Source organism: Setaria italica, chromosome I, assembly GCF_000263155.2.
Source record: "Setaria italica strain Yugu1 chromosome I, Setaria_italica_v2.0, whole genome shotgun sequence".
Taxonomy (NCBI): Eukaryota; Viridiplantae; Streptophyta; class Magnoliopsida; order Poales; family Poaceae; genus Setaria; species Setaria italica.
Genome location: NC_028450.1, coordinates 5620521 through 5644660, shown reverse-complemented (window position 1 = coordinate 5644660; position 24140 = coordinate 5620521). Strand labels below are relative to the sequence as shown.

General features: G+C 44.3%; 2 protein-coding genes across 4 annotated transcripts; both read left to right on the top strand.

The window, feature by feature from the left end:
- The first annotated feature begins 11012 nt into the window (after nt 1-11012).
- Nucleotides 11013-12588, top strand: LOC101778152. 2 transcript variants are annotated; one of them, XM_004951595.3, is made up of 4 exons: nt 11013-11142; nt 11241-11486; nt 11590-11730; nt 12060-12588. In XM_004951595.3, exons 1-4 carry the CDS (start codon nt 11134-11136, stop codon nt 12372-12374), a joined length of 711 nt encoding a protein of 236 aa, XP_004951652.2. In that variant the 5' UTR covers nt 11013-11133; the 3' UTR covers nt 12375-12588. The 2 variants fall into 2 exon arrangements, with proteins under 2 accessions (XP_004951652.2, XP_022679439.1); XM_022823704.1 differs by having other exon boundaries at nt 11238-11486.
- A 6677-nt stretch (nt 12589-19265) lies between these two features.
- LOC101777195 (BRCA1-associated protein) lies at nt 19266-23753 on the top strand. Of its 2 annotated transcripts, XR_002678132.1 has the most exons (13): nt 19266-19540; nt 19622-19737; nt 20023-20131; nt 20234-20348; nt 21098-21195; nt 21524-21630; nt 21712-21958; nt 22063-22116; nt 22241-22384; nt 22508-22572; nt 22934-22988; nt 23096-23310; nt 23383-23753. XR_002678132.1 is itself a non-coding variant. In XM_004951592.3 (12 exons), exons 1-12 carry the CDS (start codon nt 19364-19366, stop codon nt 23307-23309), a joined length of 1458 nt encoding a protein of 485 aa, XP_004951649.1. In that variant the 5' UTR covers nt 19266-19363; the 3' UTR covers nt 23310-23753. The 2 variants fall into 2 exon arrangements, 1 of the variants encoding a protein (XP_004951649.1); XM_004951592.3 differs by having other exon boundaries at nt 23139-23753.
- The last annotated feature ends 387 nt before the right edge of the window (nt 23754-24140 follow it).

Genomic DNA, 24140 nt, shown 5'->3' with positions numbered 1-24140 from the left:
CAATTGGGGCTCCAAGGCAAAACAGAGATGTACTCGAAAGTCCAAGACAACACAGAGGTGCACCTGAGGGTAGTCGAACAGCTTCTAGGGGAGGTGCTCGCCACCATAGAGCTGACCCCGAACCCTTGATCATCGATGGTGATCTCAGGAATAAAATCAACAGCAACCGTGATGCACGCAACATCATCAACAACCGACGTTGGGAGCATGAACTCGAAGAAGATTACTAGGGTGATGACAATGATCACTTTCCCACCTTTACAAGTCGGGTTAGGAGTACAATCTTACCAGAAAAATTCAAACCTCGGGTATCTCCAAGTACGATGGCAAACAAGATCTAGTTCAGTGGCTCCGCAGCTACTCGCTGGCGGTCTAGGCTGCAGGAGGGACTAACGACACAAAGGTCATCTACTTTCCTGTATGCATGGAAGCTGCGCCACTGACATGGCTCAAATCCTTAAAGCCCAATTCCATCAACTCCTGGCAAGACTTGAAACGAGCTTTCACTAGCAACTACGCAGGGGCAATGCAACGCTCCGGTAACAGGATCAACTTAGCACAAGTCAAGCAGCAACGAGATGAATCACTACGCAGCTATCTATGACATTTCTTTGATAAAAAGGCCACATTTGTGGACATCTCAGAACCAAACGTTATAGAATGCTTCCAGAATGGCCTCTATGATCGCCGCATGTTCCAAGACTTCGGTAGGCGTCGCCCCGTGGATGTCAAGGCACTCAAGATCATGGCCCAGTCATGGGCAGATGAGGAGGATAAAGAACACGAGAGGTTTGACTCAAGCCACAATCGTGACCGTGACAACAACAATTATCACGGCAACAACTACGAGCATGACAGGAATCGTAACGGCGATCACCGAAATAACTACTCGGGCAACTAAAATCGCAAGTGTGAGCTTGGAAATAGTGTCACAGCAATGACAAACTCAAGTAAGAAAGGGTCCAACAGAAATGAAGATAGGTTTGCATTCAGCGAACTGCTAGAAAAGCAGTTCTCATAACACCCGCACAGCAAGCACGCTGCAATAGATTGTTACAGGCTGCGCAGGGTAATGAAAGACTTGTAGAACCCGCAAACAATAACAATGACAAGGGGAAAGGCAAGGTAGACGAAGGTGAAGACGGCGACAACAAATTCCAAACCTCATCCTAGACCGTCTACGTCATCTTTGGCGGGATCCCAGTCACTTCCTCTAAGCGGTCCCAAAAAGTAATACTCAGAGAGATCATGTCCATTGAGGCCACTACTCCCACACCCCTCAAGTGGTCCGAGGTACAGATTACCTTCTTCAGGAAAGACCAATGGATAAGTTTCTCAGAACCAGGACGGTTCCCCCTCGTCCTGGACCCAGTTGTTGCTAGCTCAAGACTCACCAAATTACTCATCGATGGTGGCAGTAGCGTCAATGTCATTTTCTCCACAACTCTAAAGAAGATGAGCCTTGACATTACTAACATGCTTACCCCAACGAACTCCCCATTCTATGGGATCGTCCCAGGCAATGCAGCTATACTGCTCAGACAAGTAGTCCTACCGATTATTTTCGGAACCAAAGAACACTACCGGACTGAATACATCTGGTTCGAGGTGGCGGACTTCGAGACTTCTTATCACGCTATCCTCGGAAGACCAGTGCTGGCCAAATTCATGGTAATCCCACACAATGTTTACCTGCTCCTGAAGATGCCAGGACCCAAGGGAGTACTCTCCCTCCATGGAGACTTACGAAGATCATCCGAATGCGACACAGAAGCTGTTGAGTTGGTGGCAACTACTCAAGTACCTAGCTCGATACAACAAGTCTTCACCGCTTCAAAAAACCTCTCCCCGACAGAATTTGAAATCCCGGAGAACAAGTCGGGAGCCACTAAATTCAAGCCGGCGAGTGATTTGGACTTCAAAGCCATTGACCTTGAGATCGGCGACTCCTCCAAGACAGCTCTGATTGGTATAGGGCTGGATGCCAAATAGGAGAATGTGAAAGGGAAGGATCCGGTGGTCAATGATTGGTCACTGAAACGAATGAAGAACCAAAGTCCTAAAAGCAGGAAGGAGAATTGGTTATTGCCACCTGAGGAGTGGGTGAAGCTAAACATCATTCCCGCCTTTCAATCTGCATCGGGGGAGGCTAGTATTGTATCAAATTTATAAGCCTGGCAGTCCACCAGGGGGTTACCCAAGTGGTTGATTTGTAGGTGGAGGTGATTGTGAAACCAAGAACTCGAAGGTGATCGCGAGAACACAAGGGACATGAGGGTTTTAGATAGGTTCGGATCTCCGAAGAGTAATACCCTACGTCCTGTATGTTGGATTGTATTGCTTTGCGTTGGTGTGTGGAAAAGTTGGGATACCCTCGGGGGGTGCCCTAGACCGCCTTATATAGACTGATGACCTTAGGTTACAAGTCGGTCTAAATCTAATCTACTCGGTAGTTACATGGAAGGTAATCTGAGTCGAATTACAACACGCGTTCCACGATAACCGAGTAGATTTGAACTGTTGTTGGCGCTAGAAACCGGTCAACCGAATCCCAACGACCGACACACGACCCGGGAGAATCTGCTTAGCTCCTGTTCGGGTGAATGCCCTGGTGCGGTTCACGCGGCGTGCCAGCCAATCTGACCTGTTGATTGGCAAGGAAGAATACGTGTCAGGTCCAGAAATCACGATCGGCTAAGTTTTCCGATCTCGAGAGAGTTTATCAGCGAATCGGCCGATTTACTGTAGTAATGAAATCGGCTATAAGACAGCCTGATTTCTGTAGCTTTGTAGACAGGAAATTGCTGAAGTAATCGGTACAAAGCTATGATAACGACACTAGGAACAGATCTAATCGGCAATAGATAAATTTAATAACAGAATATGGAAAGAGCCGAGGCTACCGATTCCTAGTTGGATAACTGGTGATAAAGACTAGAAAACAGGTAAAACCTATGGATCTAGCAAATATCGATAACTAGTGAATAAATCTAAACGAAACAACAGCGATACGCCCGAAGTTAAAGCTTAGATATTACTCGATAAACGGAACTTACAGAATCGGCCGGAGATCAAGATGATGCAGCCCTGCCAACCCGCACGAACTCGTGAGAAGAGAAAAGTAATGGCGAAGTCGCCTGCTTGAAAGTAAGTACGAAGAAAAAGTAGTTTGTTGTATTGATTGGTTGATGCTTACAGATTTACAAAGGCAGCTATTTATAGCCCCGTTCAGATATCTTCTTAACCGACTAGAATTCTATCCCTAATTCAAACAGAAAACGAATATCTACAAGCACAATTCGTGCTAAGTTGGTTACTCCACGCTTCGTGGGCTGACTTCCACCTTATCCTCCTATCCCTTTCCGAGCCCATACAGGCCCAATTAGCCCATCCTCCTAATCGACCGATTCCTTATCGGCAAAAGGCTACCGATTGGGACTCTGGTATACTTGACCCGAAGCGAGACAGAAGTCACCGGCCGATCTCACACTGTAGCACCATTCGGCCGATTCCCAACTGTGCTTCTCCGATTCCCTCTCTTCTTGGCGCCGATTCTACTAGTGACGAAATCTGGCGTCAACAACTGTCTTGTTGCCTTGACATGACTCCAAGTATCTTCATGTGCTCGACCCGCACGCCCTGGTTGGACGGGCCCACTTATCAAGTCCGGCCAGTATCCTGGTCGGTAGGGACCCATGGGGTACCCATATCCCTCAGTCGGTGTCATCATTAGGGACCATATGGGATAGCCATTGCTCTCGGCATGGAAGATCATCTAAAATTGTGCATTAGTGGAAGTAGCATAAGTAGAAGCATGCCTGGAGGGTATCCAGTTAGCCGCTGAATGGATCAACAAGCCTACGATCATTGAATCAGACTGCTTGACCATTGTGAAAGTGCTGCATGAGATGGGTGTTAACAGGTCAGGCATCACCAACATAGTTAAGGAGCTGAAGGCAAGTATGACACTATTGCTGCAGGTGAGAGTTAGAAAAATTGGGAGAGAGTGCAATAGAGTGGCTTATGAGTTAGCTCAATTAGCAAAACTTATAACAAATTGTGCTGTCTGGAGAATGAGGGCCCCTAGTTGTGTAAATGAGCTTCTCAAACTTGATTGTAATCCTATATTTGATTAATTAATGGAATGCACTCTTTTTCCTCGAAAAAAAGATGACTCTCCCATTTTGTTCCAGATCTAGATCCACCTCTGATCACCGAAGCTTCAATCTACCACCCCCATAACTCGTCTCCCTCCTCATCCGATGGCGTCTCTATAGACATCCGCACCATGACCACCCATGACTTCCATTTTATCTACCATTACTGCTTCTATTGTTAACTCATATCGCTAACACTATTCACCAGTGGTCACTTACCACTTGGCAAATGATGCCTCCATCATCTCACCTCACCGCTCTTGATCCACAGCTAGATATCCCTTTAAGCCTTTTAAACCGTGAAGCCCTCTCCAAACACCCAAAAACACTAAGGCTCCATTTGGGAGAGCTTATTTCAGCTTCGGCTTCAGCTTCACCTATTTTACGCAAAATGAGGTATTGTAGTGTGAAGCCGTTTTGTAAGCTGAGGTTAAAATGACCTAGAAGTTAGATAAAACCACTATTTTTGGCTTCACTAGTGAAGCCATTTTGGAAGAATTCCTCCCAAGCAGCCCGGTTCGTCAGTTTCTTCTTCTAGCACCGAGCGGCGTTGCATGAGCGCTCCGGTAGCTTCACGATAAATATAGCGTTTGTGACACTGTAGCAGCATGGCGCACACGCTTCTTCTTCTTCTTCTTCTTTTTTTTTGTCTCCGAGTGTGCGCAAGATTACTTTTTGTGTTTTAGGAACTCCTTCAAATGTGCATGCTTTACTATCTCTTAGCATATACAAGTACATATCATCTTTATGTCCTATGTGTAAGGACAAGAAAGAAGGAAAACAATTGAGCTATCTCCTATTCCCACGCTGGCCGGTCTCACTTAGAAAAACAAGGCTCCAAGATGCCGACTGCTAACTTTTCGCTGACTCTTCATCATCTTCTTTCTATATATACGCATGTAGTCGTCGTTAAGTAAAAGCAACAAGAGACAATTTTGGAGATAGTTTATTGAAAAAATAGTCTTAGTAGTTAGTATGCAGGGTCTTTTAGATGATATCTATAGTCTTAGAGATAGAACCATGTCTAACCGTCGTTGGTTGTGTCCACCACGCAACAACGACACCATCAGCCTCTTTCTCTCTTTCTCCATGAAAAAGAAAACAAATATAACAATCTCACACCAACTGCAAATTAGCAGACCCCAGGCCACCGTACAAAACTGCCGGTGCTCGATCGATCGATCGCCTTGTTCGTTCGAGGTCGTTACGACGTCGAGCTTTGGATCGATCAGAACCGATACTCTACAAGACTACAACTACACATTTATATTATGATTTGTGCTAGTAGTGGTGGCTGTGCCAAAGCTCTTTGCGCCAAGCTAGCTAGCATACGTGCCTGGTCCGTTCATCCGATCCTAGGCACGATCCGGGACAAGGTGCCCCTCGGTCCTCGGCCCGGCTGCAGCATTAAGCGAACGGTCAACAACGGCGGCGTCTGGGCGACCGGCACGTAACCTAGTTACCAACCACCACCGCGCGCCAGGTGTAAACATGCCGTTGGGCTGCAACCTAGCTACAATGGTTCCGGCCTGGATCCATGGTGCATTTTGCTGGGCCGCTTGCTCGTTGGAGAGAAAGTCGTCGACCCCCGCTGCTCGCCTCGCTGCTCGGCTTCCAGGTTAGAGGGTCCACCCCTCATCAGCGGACCTCAAGAAGGTAGCGGGAGGCCTGTCAAGCAGAGCAAGAGCAACTCCAACTCCAACTCCAAGAGACTATCCATTTTAACTCTTTATTTTATTTTTTTATCTAAGTTGGTAAAAAGATTCCTCTGCATATTGAGTTGCTTATTCCAACAGACTATCCATTTCTCACTCTCCAAATCTCAACAGCTAGTTTCCTTTCAAAAATATATACTCTCCATCCACTCCAACAACCTCTCCATTTCGGACTACAACAGCCTCCCTATTTTGCACTTCCATTTTGACAATTATTGCACGTGGGACCCACACTTTGGCAAGGCAAATTGGCTTGCCAAGTTTGGCAAGTGTGAGGGGAAGTTTGGCAAGTCGGATGGGATGAAGAGCTAGATAACAACTCTGTTGGACCCAGGGTTCTCAATTTTGTTTTCACTCTTTTTTCGGTCCCCATCAAAATCATCGAAATTCACAAAATTTCAGCTGAAATCCAGGTTAAAAAGATGACCTTTCGGTGAACAGTAATTTTGGTCGCCACTGAAAAAGATCGAAATTTCACGAAATTCACAAAATTTCAGCCGAAATTTTATCACTGGTCGAACCACGATTTTCTTACTAACTTGCCAAATTTTGACTTGGGGAGTCAGGTAGCAACTCTCTTGGAGTTGCTCTAGCTATGCGCAACCAGAGATCCTACAGAACTATAATTTTCAAGAAAGTTCATTGGATTTCAATTTACACATATATGCACCTACCAATAAACCCCTTCAAGACAAAGAAGTCGAAAAATTTGTAGGATATTAAACCTATAGAAAAATATCTAATTTAGAACAAAGAAATTTATCTTATAAAAATTCATAAATATCAAGGAAAGTTTTTTTTTTGTATCTGCCTTTAAATTCAAGCTAGTAGGATGAAAGTTACCAAAGAGCATTGCCGCAACATGAGAGTTAGCTTATCAAATTACACTTTCAATCCATTTCTAGATGAACACTTCGTATATTATCTGAGATGTTGATATATATTTTAGGAATTTGGTCAAAACTAGACAACCTCGACTTATAACAAAACTATAGTGACAAATTAATTTAGAATGAAGGGAGGATTGGTGAAGAAATTAAAGAGACCACGTACTCGAAGAACTTTGCATAGTGATCCAAGCATACAAGTCGTTCAGCATGACTCGACTCCTCCATCTACGGAGTGCAAAAGAGCTTGCTAAGATGAGGTTTCTGTGGCTTCGTGCCCTCGAGCCCCTTGATCGGGGAGAACTATTTGGCGCCATGGAACAACTAATGGGCCTTGAAGGTAGCATGGGCTGGACTTGGAATGGGCCTTGAAGGTAGCATGGGCTGAACAATCTTCTTCCTCCCAAAACTACTATCCCTTGTACCTAGAGCGTTATAAAAACTAGTTTGATCGCTGCTGTAGTTTGTTTAGTTGAATTAAACATTGATCGAGGTTCGTGACACAAACTATTGTGCCTCGAAGAACTTTTCGTTTGGACAGTACACTACTTGGGCCGGCCGAACACTGGTTTAACCGTATGCTTAGAATATATAATACTATCATATAGTATATACCTTCGTCAAGTACCTGCATATTTCAATAATACGCCGTCCAAATCTCCTAGGAGAGAGAGATGGGAAAAAAAAAAGAAGAGAAAATAGAGCGAGGCGACCCATTTTGCATTTTACCCCCCGAAGCTTTGTATCAGCGGCCGCAACCGGCAGAGAGGTCCACAGGGAAAACCGCCACAGCGCATCCCACCCAACGCGTCCTCCGATGCGCGGCACGTGAGGCGGCCTCCCCGCATTAACCTTGTGTCAGACGCCCCTCACGTGGCGGGCACCAACCCGGCCCCCCGCCCCCACTACGCCACGTGTGCGTGCCCCCGGATTGTCTACGCAAAGGGCGTGCGCGCACACGTGCGGCGGCCGTGCACATGCACCGCCGGCCCTGCTTCCTGTCCGGCTGTGGCGAAAGGCAAAAGCCAGGCGATCTCGTCGTGGACCAGGGCATCTCGTTTGCTTCGTTGTCCACGTCACGATGCAGCCGCTCGCTCACTGACATCTGGGTGCCAAGTTGTGGGATCCAGACGTCATGGTAAAGGTTGGTGTGATGAGTCCGGTTCGGCTTCCGTACGGCGTGAACGGCTTTTGTTAACTGGGTGGAGAGCGATTTGACCAGAGATTAAGCTCATGAGACCGACAAAGCGGAGTTAGAACCATGAAAGATTATTCTGGTACTCCAGCAGCAAAGCTCCTTTTGCTAGAGCTTCAGCGATATAAAATCAGGCAGAGTCTACTTGGGTATTGTGTGACCCAAGCTAGGTTCATGATTATAGGTCACCTACAGCTACAAACAAGAGAAGACATCCATTGCTTCGACACTACTCTTGGCTACTAGATTAGGAGTAGTGTCCTAACACGTCTAGAAAAAAAATGCTAAATATTACTAGCTGGTAATCCTAATTCGTCACCAAGCTAAGCCGCCGTCCTTGGGTCAAATCCTACGATCAAGTTGATGCTTTTTTAGAGCTTATAAGGGCTTATTAAGGCCGGGTTTATTAGGCTTGGAGTTTTGCTATTACACTTCAGTATCTCGAGAATGAGGAATGCTTCGAGTGCAGCAATTTGAGGACTTGTATTATAGCGATGTTTCCTTGAGAAAATGTTCTCAAGGCCGGGAGAAATAAACTTTCAACCTGATATGTGAAGTTTCAGGTTGAGCACAGCTCAAATTCCCACCTGTGACGCCAAATTGCGAAAATCCCTAGAGCAGTTCCCTCGTCCAAACACGCTAGAAAGTTTAGTACACACAGCGTAACACGTCAGCTTTTTTTGGTTTAGGGAATTATATATAAAAGTACTACTAAACCTGAAGTCTCTAAAGAATGGCAACACTGAAGCGAACAGAATGAGAATCTTACTGTAGGTTTCTGTTCATCCATGCATGCCAAAAATACCCTACACCGACCTCAGCCACGTCATGCTCAACCACTCTCCTCTAATCTCACTTTATGGTCATTCAGTATCATCGTTACGTATAAGAAAAGGATGGCAAAATGTCTTTCCCTGAAATTCATCATAATTTGACCAAACTATAGAACTAAAAAAGCCTGTCTAAGACCAGGTACAAGAGGCAAGAATAAATGCAATCATGGTCAAGATCCTAATAAAAAACAGTTCAGATATGAAACCGAGCAATTGCGTTTGTTAGATCATGTTACTGCTTCATGTCTGTTTGACTTCCAGAGCTGGAGCCAATCAGACGGTTTATTAGGGATTTCCTGTCCATCAACTCCACCCTTCCCAGGGACTGGACAATTCTCTGCAAAACAGTCTAGGCTTTTTCGATGTATCATCAGAAACATCTCATCAACAGTTTGATGGATGGTACAGTGCCATGTCAAAGCTTCTAGAGTGTAACCATGAGGCAGTACAGGGGGAAAAAAAGTGTGCCTCAATGCATCTAGGTGAAGAGATTCATCATTTACAAACCATATCACACCCAACCTGAGATAAGCCATTACAAAACCTATCTATCAGATCCACACCTGGAACAAGTCAGAACCAGATCACTAACTGTTAGATTCAACCAATATTCATCTTTTGGAATCTAGAATACATACTTATAAAGGTCAAATAGAGACAACTTATTCATTTATTGCAATTGTAGTAAAAAAACTCGACCAGGGGAAAGACCGCCCCCACGGCATGGCAATTGTAGTAACTAGTTCAAAATGGTATCAATGTTGAAGGTTAGCAGTAGTCTATACTCTACATTGTATAACAACGGACTCTAAAGTCTAAACACAGAGAAAGTAACTGTAATTTCACTTTAGCAATTCCACTCAAACATATAAATTCAAAACCATACAAATTTGTATTCAAAGCAAAAAACAAAAACAGCTGAAGGGTGAAAAAGAATGCAGATTCCCCAAATAAATTCACAGAACACACTACTCAAGCAGATTTTGTAGTGTACCATTTGAAGTTTAAAACTCGAGTAAAACAGAACCTATCCTGTAGCAAACACGATGGGGCAAAGCCCAAGGCAGTAATTTGTTAGTGGAGGCTGTCGATTTGTATTGTATGCATGTGTTGCCCAGGAAAGGCCGTACTCGCCCCCACACATAAGGCTCCAAACAAGGAATCAAAGGGGCTCCTTGGGCACTGCATTTCTTTTTTTGTTTAAGAGAGGTGAGCTCTGGTGCCAAGGCTAGAGATTTGAGCTTTAGTCATAAGTTAAAAAGTTGGCACAAGGGTTGGGAAACACTAGAAACAGCATCCACGTTCTCCTCACCTCCCCACCTCCCCTTTCCTTCCTCCAGAATTGTTTTTGTACGTTTTGTTGGCTCACTATGTACATGTCACATTAGCCCAATCTCCAAGAGATGCAAAGGATCTATACGGTAAAACTTCTGGCCTTGCCATGTTCCAATGTCAACACAATTGAAGTGTTGAACTTGTGAAATATTTCCTTTTCTATTTGTTGAAGGAAAGGGGAAATGTTATCACATTGTCTTTAGAATTCCACATCAGGAGTTTACTGGAATGAATAAGGTTTTAGCTATAATAATCTGCTTTGCATAGTAATTTGTTTTGATACTCAAAACCATTATACCACATAAATTTATGTTGTAAACAGTAATAACCACTTGGCCATGTTATCACATTGGGCATCAGGATTCATGATTGTGGTCATGCAAAACTAAATATTTATGCTGCCAATTCACTCGTACCAATTTTGAAACAGAGTTTTCAACTGTAAAATTATTTTTAAAAAGGTATTGTTTGTTTCAGGATTAAACTGATGAAATTATCACCGAAATCGGCAGACTTTTCTATGAGAACGGAAAGGCACTTTCTGTCACAATTATTGATTGATCTCAGAACAGCTATTGAAATTTTAATAGGATCGACTCCAGCAAGTTCGATGAAAGGCAAACCTGGTACAAACTGATGTTGCAGCCCCTTCCAATGAAATTACAAAATCAGCTCCCCTTTTTGAAGTATAGCATCCCAGCACCTACAACAGCAATTACGGAACATGTCTTAAATTTGATTCAAAAAGTAACTACAAATGCCTAAAACTCTGTCATAAAGCAAGGTGCATTCCATGATAGTGCCATAGATTAAGGAGTCAATTGTCAAAAGCCATACTGATGCAGATATATAGACCCCTCTCCTGGTTGTCTCATTAATACTTCTTAGCCCACTAAACACCCCACCCTCCATCTTTCATAAGCTCTCATAAGCGTCTCTCTCTTCTTCAAAACTCCCTGCCTCATCCAACCCAGAACACACACAGCACCAGAGGGTTTTTCACCTACATACATGATCATGGTAAGGACTCTAACCTTCTTCATGCTCTCCTGCGAATTCTCAGATGAATTCACCATTTACTGATGCAAAAACTGTTTGGGATTTCGCAACATCAGCAGGCAATGTGGAAGCCGGCATGGTTAGAGGCACTCAACACACAGAAGTTCTTTGTAGCATGCTCCTTCCATGAGCATGCCAAAAAGAATGAAAAGAACATCTGTTGCCTTGATTGCTGCACCAGCATCTGCCCACACTGTGTGTCAGCACACCGTGTACACCGGCTGCTGCAGGTGCGGCGGTATGTCTACCACGACGTCGTTCGGCTGGAGGACCTTGAGAAGCTTATTGATTGTTCCAGCGTCCAGGTACATCAATTATGCATAGTTCGTGCATGCATGCGAGTCTGAGAATCGATGTCTGAGGTTCAATATGCAAGAAGACTTACAATTCTGTATCAACATGGTGCAGTCTTATACCATTAACAGCTCTAAGGTTGTTTTCCTGAAGAAGAGACCACAGAATAGGCAATTCAAGGGGTCAGGGAATATTTGCACCTCCTGCGACAGGAGCCTTCAAGAACCCTATTTCCACTGCTCTCTGGATTGCAAGGTGATTACTTAGCTCGAAGAAATAAGCATAGTTGTTCTATGTGACTTTATATAATTGAATTATAGTGGTTGAGAAAATGATACAGTATAATTCATGCTAAATGAGAGGAGCAGAACAATTATGATCTAAAAGGTACTCAGCAAGAGAAGTATGCTTCTATCTGTGGAATTTTCCCAGGGAATTAGGATAGCACTACAAACACAAGTTTGGATATTATATCAGTAAATTTATAAAAAAAATATTTTGGAGAGATATGACATGCGATGAAGCTCACCATGAAATTTCTACACATGCTATGAAAATTATTTGACAATCTGCATCTTTCTCAGGTAGAGTATATACTACGGCAGAAGAAAAATTTGTCAGCATACTTGCGCCCATGCAAGATCTTGCAGCTTGGACCTGACTTCTTCATTCCTCATGATGCTGATGATGACACAACTCACTCAACCCTCGTTGATGTTGATGAGCCTATGGGATCATCAGACTCTGAGAATTTGAGTGCCCCATGCACAAATTTTGTTCGAAAAAAAAGGAGTGGACCATATATTTGTGCACGATCTGCGAATAGAGTGTCTGATGAAGACATGGCCACAAATATGAGCAGAAGGAAAGGGGTTCCTCATAGATCGCCTTTGTGCTAATAAAATCAATAATTAATTCTTTTTCCTTTTCTTTATTACTTCTTTCATGTTCTTTATCTGTTGGACTAAGCTGGTGCAATACTGACAGAATTTTGTCTCAATGGAACCATGTGATTTTAATGTACATCACTAGAGGCAATTGTACTCAAATTCTTCAAGTAGGTGCACCAGTTCATATATATGTACGTTTTAACATAGTTCATGTTATCTCCTTTTCCCAAATTCTTAAAGTATGCTGTTCTTATTGTTCAGAAAACCAAATGCTGTCCATAGTTTTTTAGTAGATCATTAACTATGATTAATATCTAGACATGGTATCCATTATGTCATTTTTCTTAATGCTTGACATGCCTACAACTACGTCCAGTAATAAAAATATTGGTTTGTATATAAATTCAATAGCCAAGTCTCAAGATGTAATTTTGCATCTTAACAAGGAAAGAGTTTATATTTTTTCCCTTTTGCATTCACAACCTGAATTTGTGGACAAAATAGAGGGGTTCTCTGAATGGGTTTAATGTTTTCAAAGGAATGTGAAAGCATATATAGTTAGTATTTTGTCAGTTATAATCAGCAATAAGATCAGTGAAAGCGAAACATTTTACTATAGCCTCAACTCTAGCAGAAAATACTGCTAGCACGTTCAGAACGTTACTGGCTGTTACACTTAAAACATAAATAAGAGGAAAGAATATTAGTGAAATTATGCATAGCAGGTTTAGTAAAAATGAAAAGTCATGAAGTAACTATGACAAAGTAAGAATTTCCCACTATTCCTTGTTTCAGAAAACATCTTCTATTATCTCAAAAGTTCATGCTGCAATGTAGTAGAAAATAAAAAAAAAATGCCCACTATCATTCCTAATTTCCTACAACCCAATGTTTAGAGGAAAAGGATACAAACTTCTTGAGATACAGCAGTTTCCATGAAAGCAATAGTACTGTAGCAAGACAACACGGTTGGATCTTGTTGATTACATTTTGCTTTGCAGGGAAGCGTTAACAACACAAAGTTAAAATAAACTTCAACCATTGGAAGCTGAGCAATTCTAGCTTTAACTAATGAAGGCCTCAGTGATGCCTACTCAGATCATCTCGAGATCAGAACGTGAGACTAATATTTTTCCCATGCAGCTCGTGATATGATTCGACACATATAGCTGGAAAGCTCGGGAAGTGCACTCGTGCGCGTCATCGACTAAATATTATAAGCGCATTAAGATAATCTAGTGTTGATTAAAACAGTGAAATCTTTGTCATCCTCTCATGATGATGATTATTAAAAAGGATCTGCTTAGTTGTAGGTACCCTCTCCCCCTTGACTTTGACTGGGACCGAACTGTTTTTTCCCTTGAATTTTCTGTAAGCATTTGCATTTCAAGTTTCAACCCCTGTAATTTCTTAGCAGCGTCGAATGTGTTCTCGCTTTTATAATCCAGATGCATGCATTATCTAGTTCCATGGCAGATCTCAAATTCATGCAAATTAGTATCGTCAAAAGTAAATAACAATTACAAAAGAAAAAATTCAGATGTTACATTCAAATATCACCAAATATGGTTATATGTGTCTGGTGTATTCATTTGGGAAGGGGAAAAAGCTAAGTGGCAGTTGATCATGTCATGTTGGGATGTTAATCTAGGATCACTAATAAACCACTTTGATCAGACCAAATGGGTGCTTTACTCTTTCTGAGTTCAAGTTAGCATCAAACAACAGAGTTAAACATATTTAGTCATGTTTGGACAAATCAGGTGCGCAAAACAAGACAGTAGTCTAATAGTAAAAAGCGGCAATACTAATATAAAATCCTGTGATGGGAAAAGGAATAGCTACTGGCAGCAAAGATAAGAAAGACATGACATTTAAAGAACCGTACTGTTGAGTATTTTGGATGGAGAAAAACTGCCATATCTTTACGTCTTAAACCTTCAAGGATGAAATATGCAACTTAAGTTATTTGCCTTTGAACCACAACAGTTTTGCAGTGACCATATACTCATAAAAAACTAATTTACTAATGCGATGGCTCCAACTAGTAATCATGGTAACTCGGCCAAATATGCTTCATTCCATGGTCTTCTAATGAACATGACAGATGAAAACTTGCACCAGAATTTAATTATCCTGGGTGGGTCTTGGAAAACTCAGAATCGAGGCTTCTGATAGAGGTGGCGAGCATGGAGGACTCAAGTGTAATCTGAAAAGGATGGTTTTTCCTCTTGCAGACCCATTTCAAGATGAGCTGTACAGTCTAATCAGATACCTCAGGCCTCAACTTTATAGTCTCATAACTTAGAATGAATTAGAAGCTTTGCATAATCAGTGTCTCAGAACTAATTTGTGGCCTATGCCCTTTGATTTGATCATTCTGAAAATTGTAGAGCAAAGTGCCTGTTACAGATGATCCGCGCTCCTCATATACAAGACAGCGGTATCCCTTGTGATGAGCAGAGTAGCCAAGAAAAACGCAGAGGGCAGAACGCGATGCGAGTTTGTGGCTAGCGGTGGCAGATAAATTGGGGTAGCACTTACAACCGAAAACGCGAAGATGCTCATAGGATGGTGTTGTGCCGTGGAGAGCAAGGTGTGGGGTAGCGAACTTCAGCGTTTTGGTGGGTGAGGATAGGTCATAGTGGCGAGCGCTTCTACCCAATAAGCAGATCACAATGTATAAGATCAAGATTGTTTGAAGCATGCGAAGTGGAATTGTAAAAGGGTAGGCGACGGCCTAGCTGACACACATGACAAAGAGAATTGCTAATGTCTTTATTACATGAAGGAATAACAGGAGCTAGCTTGGCGAGAGCTTCATGACCAGGGTGACCCAGGCGGCGGTGCCAAATGGATGAGGGGCGCCGACAACAAAAGAGGAGGTGACAGGCAGCTGTAGGGGGTATAGCGGACCAGAGCTATTGCACCTGATGATCACTCTCCGGGACTGAAGATCCTTAACAGAACAACCAACGAGATCAAATTCAACAGAGCAATTGTTGTCAGAAGTAAACTGGCACACGGAAATAAGATTCTTAATATGACTTGGAGAGACAAGAACATTATTAAGAGAGAAAGACCGAGTAAGACGTGTTGTGCCAGTGGCGGTGACAGGAAGTAAGGACCCGTTACCAACAACGATTGATGAAGGAGAGGGATACCACGCGGAGGATGCATGAGACAAGGTGCTAGGGTCGGAGGTCATGTGAGAGGAGGCACCTCAATCAAAATACCATTCGTTGTTCTGTGGAGGGTTCAATGTCATGGTGCTGAATTTCTGGTCCCATGAAGGCAGGCTCGCGATTGGGTTGTAGAAGCCGGGCGCAGCCCATAAAGCAGTCTGGGGTGGCATGGCCTCCTGCGCCTGGAGGTGGGCCTGCTGCTGCGCCTGGGCGAGGAGGTGGGCCTGCTGTGCCTGGGCCTGAAGGTGAGCCTACGCCTGCAGCTGGGCGTGCTGGGCTAGCATGGCCTGCTGCGGCTGCAGGCCAGGCCGTGGTGCTGTTCCGTGCGGGCCGGGCTACATCTAAATGGACCTTGTCCAGGGATTGAGCAGGGATGGCCAGCCGCCGATGGGAGCCTGCACGCTGATGCCAGGCGCAGGGGCGCGTGCGGGACCGCTTGTCCTGCTGCCGTCGCCGCCACCGGACATTGAGGATTGGGCGCCGGCGCCGCCGCCGCCGGACTTCTTGCCGCCCTTGCTACGACGCGACTTGGAGGAGCCGGTGGAGCCACCTGAGCCACCGCGGGAGCCGCCGTGAGACTTGGGCTGCTGCTGGGCTGGCGTGGGAGAGCGTGACGGGGCTGAGGCGACGAGGATAGAGGAGGGCGCGGAGGGCGGTGCGCAACGGTGAGATCCTCCAGGAGGAGGTCGTTCCTGACCTCCAGGAACGAGGGGAACAAGCGGCCGCGACGGAGATGAAGACCCAGGGTGGCATAGCGTTCGTTGAGGCCGCGTATCACGTTCAGCACGAGGGTGCGATCGGTGACACACTCGTCGAGCTCACGAAGCGAGTTCGCCATCTGCTTGAAGTGCCTGCAGTAATCGGTGATGGACAAATCACCTCGGATGAAATTCGGAACTGGGCGTCGAGGAAGAGGGCGCGCGTCTCCCGATTCCCAAGGAATTGGGTCTCGATGGCAAGCTAGGCGGAGTGCGCGGTGGAGTCGCGCTCGAGGACGGCGTCGGCGAGGTCGTTGGAGATGGATCCGACGATCCAGGAGCGGACGACGTAGTCCATTCGTACCCAGTCGGGCACGGCAGGGGCGGGATCGTCGCGCAGGACATGGTCCTGGAGCGAGTACTTCGCGACGGCCAGGAGGAATTGCTCACACCACTGTGCGTAGTTGCCTGAGTTCACATCGAGGACGTTGTGGATGAGGCTCCGGATGTTTTGGACGGTGACGGCTTGGGCGTGGAGGTTGAGGATGGCGGCGGCTTCATGGAGAAGCATGGCGTCGTGGACGGCGCCGCGGTCCTGATCGGAGACGTGGGAGCCATCACCGTTGCTGTGGTCCTCCGCATCTGGATCAGGGACGGCCTCGGCGGCAGCGCGTGCTAGGGCTTCGCGGGCGCGCTTGGTGGCGGCGTCGCGGGCTTGGGAGGCATCAGCCGCCTACTTTTCTACAGTGACGGCGTCGCGCTTGGCCGCGGCATGGGGAGTGCGCTCCTCGCGCTCAGCCTCGTCGGCGGTGGCGGCGTCGCGCGCCTTGGCATCGGCAGCGTGGGAACCTGGACTCGTGATACCATGAAAGCAATGTTGGCTCGGGATAATAGATTGATTGATGTGCAAAGCACAGGTACAGATTATATAGGCAAGGACGTCCTAGGGTTTATAGTAACACCCAATTAACGGAGATCCTTGCCTAATCTGAAGACCCAGGCAATCAAGTCATCCCAGGGAGGGGGAGGCGCACGGCCATGGGCCTGTGCGGCACCCAGCCCAACAGCCCAAAGGGCCGGCCTAAACATATTGTCTAACAAGCAAGACTGTTGCATAAGCCTTGTCAACCTCAGATTTCTCGTCCTACACGAGTCCAGCATGGCACACGCCCTATTCCTCGAGTCCCTATAAATCTATAATTTCGATTCCCAAATGAACTAATAATTTATTTGAGCAGAAAATATTACTGTACAGTAATTTCCTCGGCTGGGGCATCTCTGCCAAGGAGTAACGAGTCTAACTATCAGTCCTTCCCATAGTCATGGGAAGAGATTGAGAACTGAAGGTCTCAGCAACTCACATCAGGTGAAGTCAACGAAATGCATTTATTCCATACAAGCTCATGAGTGAACTCAAATAGTCAACTAAATTAAGAAGTTCTACCATTTTCTGTTCTAGGGATGCACAGTCAACTAATGCCATATGACAGATGATGGTCCAAAGAAGATTGGTGAAGATCTCCAGATATTCTGATTTAAAATAAACTGGCTGTGGTAATAAGCTGATGTATTGTAAATATTAAAACCAAGTAAATTAATTTTCCACTAAGGAATCGCAAAGTCAAGACCTGGCATACCATCTATCATCTGATCCCAGACAGGTATGAAGATTACAGTGTTGACCGAGTTTCTTTTACATGGGATCTATTTAACCATTTCCCGCCAACAACTTCTTTATCACAACAGAGATCAATGCAATATAACTAGCAAGGATGCAAAAGTTCTAAGCGGGGGTTAATGGCAGTAGTAGATAAAGTACTGGTTCCAGGAAACTGGACAATATGCGTGCAAATTGCATTCAAATATTATAGCTTCATCTTCTTAATGAAATGACATGCAGCTCTCCTGCGTTGTTCAAGAAAAAATATTATAGCTTCAGAAATTAGAGCTTTGCACAAAAATATATTAGCTCAGTACTTCCTGTAAAAAAATGTGTGGTTTTTTGTTATTGGTCGATTTGCCCGTCTCAGGGGTCAAGATTAAAATGCTTTTATAGGTAAAAACCTTGTTCCACTTTGAACACTGGAATTTCTTACCTGGAGCATGCACAAAGTCACAGGTAGATAGAAGATGATTAAGCAAAGTCTGCACATAAGAAACGAGACGTAGATTATCAACCTGGAGGTCCAAGCCCAATGGACCTGTCCATGTCAGTGATCCTAGAAAGCTGGAGATGTGAACAACACACTGGCATTTCAAAGCCCTATCCTGCAGAGATCAGCCTCCTTGCTTTTTCCAGAGCAAGACCGTGAATCCTAAAAGAGAAGTGTCAAGGATTCATCAAGAATAAATCACAATCCAGTGAATGGTGCACAGACGCGCGTGCAAAGATGAAAGGATTCATCAAGAATAAATCACAATCCAGTGAATGGTGCACAGACGCGCGTGCAAAGATGAAACAATTCTTCACCATGAGAAGCCGCAAGACAAACAGCAACTCCTCTGAAGTCGGAAATGAGCTCATCATCTCAACGTCTCAGCGTGTTTCAACACAACGAGTCGAGGACACCAACATGAATAATCGCTAGTTCAATCCCGGACCCAGAGGATGCACATCCAAAACATCCAATCCTAGTCCTCCCGTCCGCCGCGCGGTGGCATTACATCGAACACTTGGCAGGCAGCAAAAAGTTTAGAGCAGTGCTCACCCTCACCAACGTTCCCAACACGATCGCCGCTCTGGGGCGCAGCTTCCGGAAGAGGCTGCCCCAGTAGGAGGCGGTGGCGGCGGCGGCGGCGGCGGCAGAAGGCGAGGCCGCGTGCCCGCCATGGCGGCGGTTCTGCCTCTCATGATCGCGTGCGCGTCGTCCTTTCGGTACTGACAAGTGGGGCCCACCTAAACCCGTCGATCAGGTGGGACCGTGGGGCGCCGGGCGAACAAGGAAACCAAAGGAACACGTTTTCAGAAAAGACCCCTCCATGTTTTCATAAAAAGAAAAGACCCCTCCCCCCAGGCGTTGTCCCTGGGTCCCTTGGAAGCTGTCGAAAATACCCTCGCTGATTTCATCTTCGCCGTCGCCCGTCGCCCGTCGCCCGTCGCCGCTCTCCTCCGGCCATGGCGACCGCCGGCAAGCCCGCCGCCTCTCTGCCCCCTGCCGCCGCGCCCTCCACCTCAGCACACGCGCTCGATTCGGTCCACTTCTCCTCGGGGAACCCCCGCATCGAGGAGACCCGCGGCGTCGTCCTCCTCCACCCGGAACCGCCCGCCGCCGCCTCCTCGTCTCGTCTCCCGGTAAGCAACGCCTTCAAGGGTTCCGTACTGGTATAGTAGTGTTGGTGACCTGACATCTGGCTCGCGTGCGTGTGTTTGTAGGTGGGGAGGAAGCCGCGGGTGTGCGTGCTCGCCGTGCCCAATCACATGACCTACGCCGACTTCTGCCGCTTCTGCGGCGCCTTCGTCCCCCACACGCTCGAGATGCGCATTGTCAGGTGCCTCGCCTGATCGCTACTACTATGCTTTGCTTACCCTTCATGCTGCTGCGCTTCCGTAGAGTCCAATCAGTCCAGCCGATGGAATCTGAGTAGTCTCCATAGTTGGTTCGAGTTAATTTGTTGGTTTAGTTTCCTCGATGCTGTGTTCTGTTGTATTTATAGTACTGAACCTCCAAATTGGCCAACTTATAATCCTGTCAAAGAAACGAATTGGCCAACTTGATGTTCTTGTGTGATTTACATGGATGAGGGTTGGGGTGTTAATTGATGGTTATGTTGCAGGACTGATGGTGCAGAGGACCAGTATAGTGTTCTTATAAATTTCGACACTCAGAACTCAACAGACAACTTCTATAAGCACTTCAATGGGAAGCAGTTTTCTTCGCTGGAGGTGTTTATTGTTTTGAATCTGCTGAATTTAGTATTGTGTTTTTCTCCTGGTGCTGTGGTTAAATTTTACAATGATAATTGATTGGAGGTTGATATGGTGCAGGGGGATGTTTGCCATGTCCGTTTTGTGGAAGATGTGCACTACACTCAATTGATTGAGCATGCACATAGCTCGGTTACAAGCTTGGCTGAGCAACCTACATGTCCAGTATGTCTTGGTATGTCTAGTTGTCTTAAACAACTCTATCAGTTTTTCAAAAAAAAAAGGCGGAGTGTTCTGTTCTGTTTGATTGAAACTTTGAAAGCTTGTAGCCTCTTGTTGAATTTTCTTTTGTATTGCATTGAAATGATTAGAATTTTTCAGTACCTACACATTTAATCATGATTCCTGCTTGTACAGTGTGTGTGTGTGTGTGTGTGTGTATTCACTGGTTAATGGGAAAGAAAACATTTGCGATCGTGTCCAGTTAGATGTAAATTTGGCTAAGTGAAACCTGATTTTGACACATGCATTTGCTATCTCTTTATTCCATAAAGAAAACTTGGGCCATATTTTAAGTTTTTGCATGATGATGTGGCTGTTGAATTTCAGACCCTCATTCCAGTTGTGATTTATAGCCTCTGTGTCGCTGTCCTATATTTAATTGATAACAGAAGGTTTATCCATGCTTAGAAATATGTAAATTTAGGGTTTTCATGCATATCATGTTTTAAACATGCTTACTATAATGTAGGAGGCTAGGTTTTTTTTTTTACATTTCCCTTTTTTGTTGGTTTGGCAGTGCGCAGTACATGCAACTTTGTAGCTGTTACATGTAATAAATCCATTATTTTTTTTATGTTCACTTCACAATACAGAAGCTCATTGCCATGCATTTCATCAGCTCACTAGTATATTTGAGTCTAAACAGGGTGTTCTTTAATGTTTATGTTGGTCACAGCATCTATTTTTTCTATCTTTAAATAGAACGACTTGACCAAGATCCTGGAGGCATTCTCACAACAATCTGCAATCATTCTTTCCACTGCTCGTGCATATCAAAATGGACAGACTCCTCATGCCCGGTAAGAGAGTAAGATGAAATACTTAGTAGTGTTTTTTCTAGATTAATTTACTAACTTCAGTATTATACTGATTGTGCCATGAACGTTTCTACATTTAAATTCAAAATGGAAATGTGAAACTCAATTATGCTATCGGTGCCTTTGGGAATATCTTTTATCTCCAAATTAGCAGTATCGCAAAGTTGCATTTGCTAGAAAATGAATTGGATTTGAACTTTGTTGCTAATCTGTTTTCCCTGGCTTTAAGAAAAGAAAAGCATATTATGCCATTCTTTTAGGCACACAGGCATCATGTGAAGGTTGTGTTTACATTGAAAGTCTCTTTCAGGTCTGTAGATTTTGTCAGCAACAACCAGAGAAGTCCATGTGTTCTATTTGCGGAACTTTGGAGAATCTTTGGATATGTGTAATTTGTGGCCATGTTGGCTGTGGAAGGTAAAATATTTCATGTTCATTCTGGAAATTGTGAATTTTACTAAATCACATATTTAATTTGATTGCTGGGGATGTGCACAGGTACAAAGGCGGCCATGCTATTGAACACTGGAAGGAAACTCAACATTGCTATTCACTTGAATTAGAGACACAGAAAGTTTGGGATTATGCTGGGGACAACTATGTCCATCGTCTTATTCAGTCAAAAACAGATGGAAAGCTAGTTGAGTACAATTGCCATGGTGGTCACACAGCAGAGAACACGTGTTCACTATGTAGTGGTGATGCCGCAATGAGTGAAGCTCTACTGAACAGTAAATTTGAAGCTGTAATGTGTTAAGTAAATAATTTATTTTGTTGATTGTTATCCAATACCATCTTGATAGACTTCTGTGTGCCTTGCATTACAACATTGATTTTCCCTTCTTTTAGATTGTTGAAGAGTACAATGATCTCGTCACATCTCAGCTTGAAAAGCAAAGAAATGTAAGTTAATACGTTGATTTGCTTTTCTTTAATGATGTTTATTATTCTGTTGATGGTGTTTTTGTACCTAGAAGATTACTTTATATTAAGCCATGTTTCTTATTTGGTTTCCGTGCTAATGCAGTACTATGAGTCACGTCTACTAGTAGAAGACAAAGAGGAAACTGAGGAAATTTCTGCTGCTGTTGAGAAAGCTTTGAGCATAAAAATCCAAAAGTTGGAAGCAAAGATCGAGAAGTGCATGGAAGAGAAAAGGTTTCTTGATGAAGTAAGCACTTGAGTACTTGGCTATTTGCTAAAGCTAAATCTGAATGTTAGCGCTTAAAAACTGGTGTTATCTGGGGCCTTTCATTTGTGCTCATAGTTGCTTGGGTTGTATCCTTTTCCTCAGGTTCATGAGAATCTTGTCAGGAATCAGGAGAAGTGGATTGAAACGATACGAAAAGCACAAGCAAGGTAATTGTTGTGTTTCAAATAAATACAGAATCAATCTGTTAATCGTTGCTTCTTGTTTGATGCAATCCTGACATTATTCGAGCTACTATAGTATATGGATCAACAGGATTAAACATCTTTGTTTTCGTTGCCTTCACAATAATTGATCTCATATTTCTCGCCAGAAATGCCATGGACAGCTCAATTTGGTATAGGCCCACGAGCTTCCATATCTCACGAGTCATGAGCGGTCATTTGTTGGATTGTGTTCTGTTCTTTAGCCACTGTTGCCGGTGTTGAACACAATGATTTTAAAGCAATTTACAAATTAGAACTTACACTTATTTTGGTTTTCATCTAAGATGGCATGCTTTTATTTCAGGGAGCAAGCTGCCCTTAAATTAAAAGATGAAAAGATTGAAAAACTGAACGAAGAGGTTAGTGTGTTGAAAGTAATGTTTGTTTCTTTTCAGAATATGTGATATATTCATGTTCTGTTTTCCGTCATCCTAGCCAATGCTCTGCTATGCAATGTGTGATATAGATTCTGGTTTGCGGCTAACTGATCTGCTGTTCTCCTGCGATAGACAAGAGACCTGATAGCTCATCTCGAGTGCCAATATGCCATTGCACAAGCTCCTGACTCGATCTCAGGCGACATACAAGGGGGCACTATTCTTCCTGTAGCATCTTCGACATCCTCAAGCAACAGCGACAGCAGCAGCCCTATTCCTGGCACGATGAAAATGGGAAGCTGAAGTGAGATCTGCACCCGCTGCAAGCTGCAACGCTGTGAACCAGTGAGAATTGATTTCTTTCGTTTGTTCGCAGACTACAGGACAGTATAGTAGGAATTCCCACCCCCACCCCCCCGGTTCAAGACTCAAAAGAGGGCGGAGAATTTTCTGAAGCTTAAACAACCAATCCAGCGGGCGCCGAATTCTAAGGCTGACCAATGTAGCAAATAAATTGTTACACGTCAGGGTCTCATAGCTTGTTTCATACTGCATAGAATTTTGCTAATGTAGAGGAGAGAGAAAGATGTTTCGCAAAATAACTGACTTATAAGCTAAATATTAGTAATATGAGGCTACTACACTATTGTATGAATCATACTATTGTATGAATTGTGGTTGTCATGCAACTTGTAATATTTTTTACACACAAATTGAGAAAATAGAATTACTACAACATAACTTAAAGGATAACTATTACACATGTTAGTTGAATCATCCAAAAATATATGTCAATGCATAAGATCGCTGACACTAATGTACAAGACCCAGACGGGCTGAGCCATTAGACACCTGAAGTCTAATAACAATCGGGCTTTCGAAAATTACGTAGGAAGCCCGGTGGAATTGACTGCTTCCAAATATCTTCAGCCACGTCATGGCGAAATGAAACAAAGCCCACGCCAGGAGGCTCATGAAGACGCTACTATTCCGCGACTGTATAACTGGGTTGCCATTGGGCCATCGGGTTTCCTATACAACTTCCGGAAGTCCAATAGCTATTGTGCTTTCGGTATTTGAGATTCATTGTGCTTTCGGTACTTGAGATTCGCGCGGGTCTCGTAGCTGTTCGAT

What these genes read in the sequence shown, in the direction of transcription:
- LOC101777195 (XM_004951592.3), top strand. Translation starts at nt 19,364, where the DNA reads ATGGCGACCGCCGGCAAGCCCGCCGCCTCTCTGCCCCCTGCCGCCGCG. An exon ending in CCTCCTCGTCTCGTCTCCCG is followed by an intron (nt 19,541 to 19,621) that starts GTAAGCAACGCC and finishes GTGTGTTTGTAG; the next exon opens with GTGGGGAGGAAGCCGCGGGT. An exon ending in CTCGAGATGCGCATTGTCAG is followed by an intron (nt 19,738 to 20,022) that starts GTGCCTCGCCTG and finishes GTTATGTTGCAG; the next exon opens with GACTGATGGTGCAGAGGACC.
- LOC101778152 (XM_022823704.1), top strand. An exon ending in TTGATTGTTCCAGCGTCCAG is followed by an intron (nt 11,487 to 11,589) that starts GTACATCAATTA and finishes AACATGGTGCAG; the next exon opens with TCTTATACCATTAACAGCTC. An exon ending in ACTGCTCTCTGGATTGCAAG is followed by an intron (nt 11,731 to 12,059) that starts GTGATTACTTAG and finishes CATCTTTCTCAG; the next exon opens with GTAGAGTATATACTACGGCA.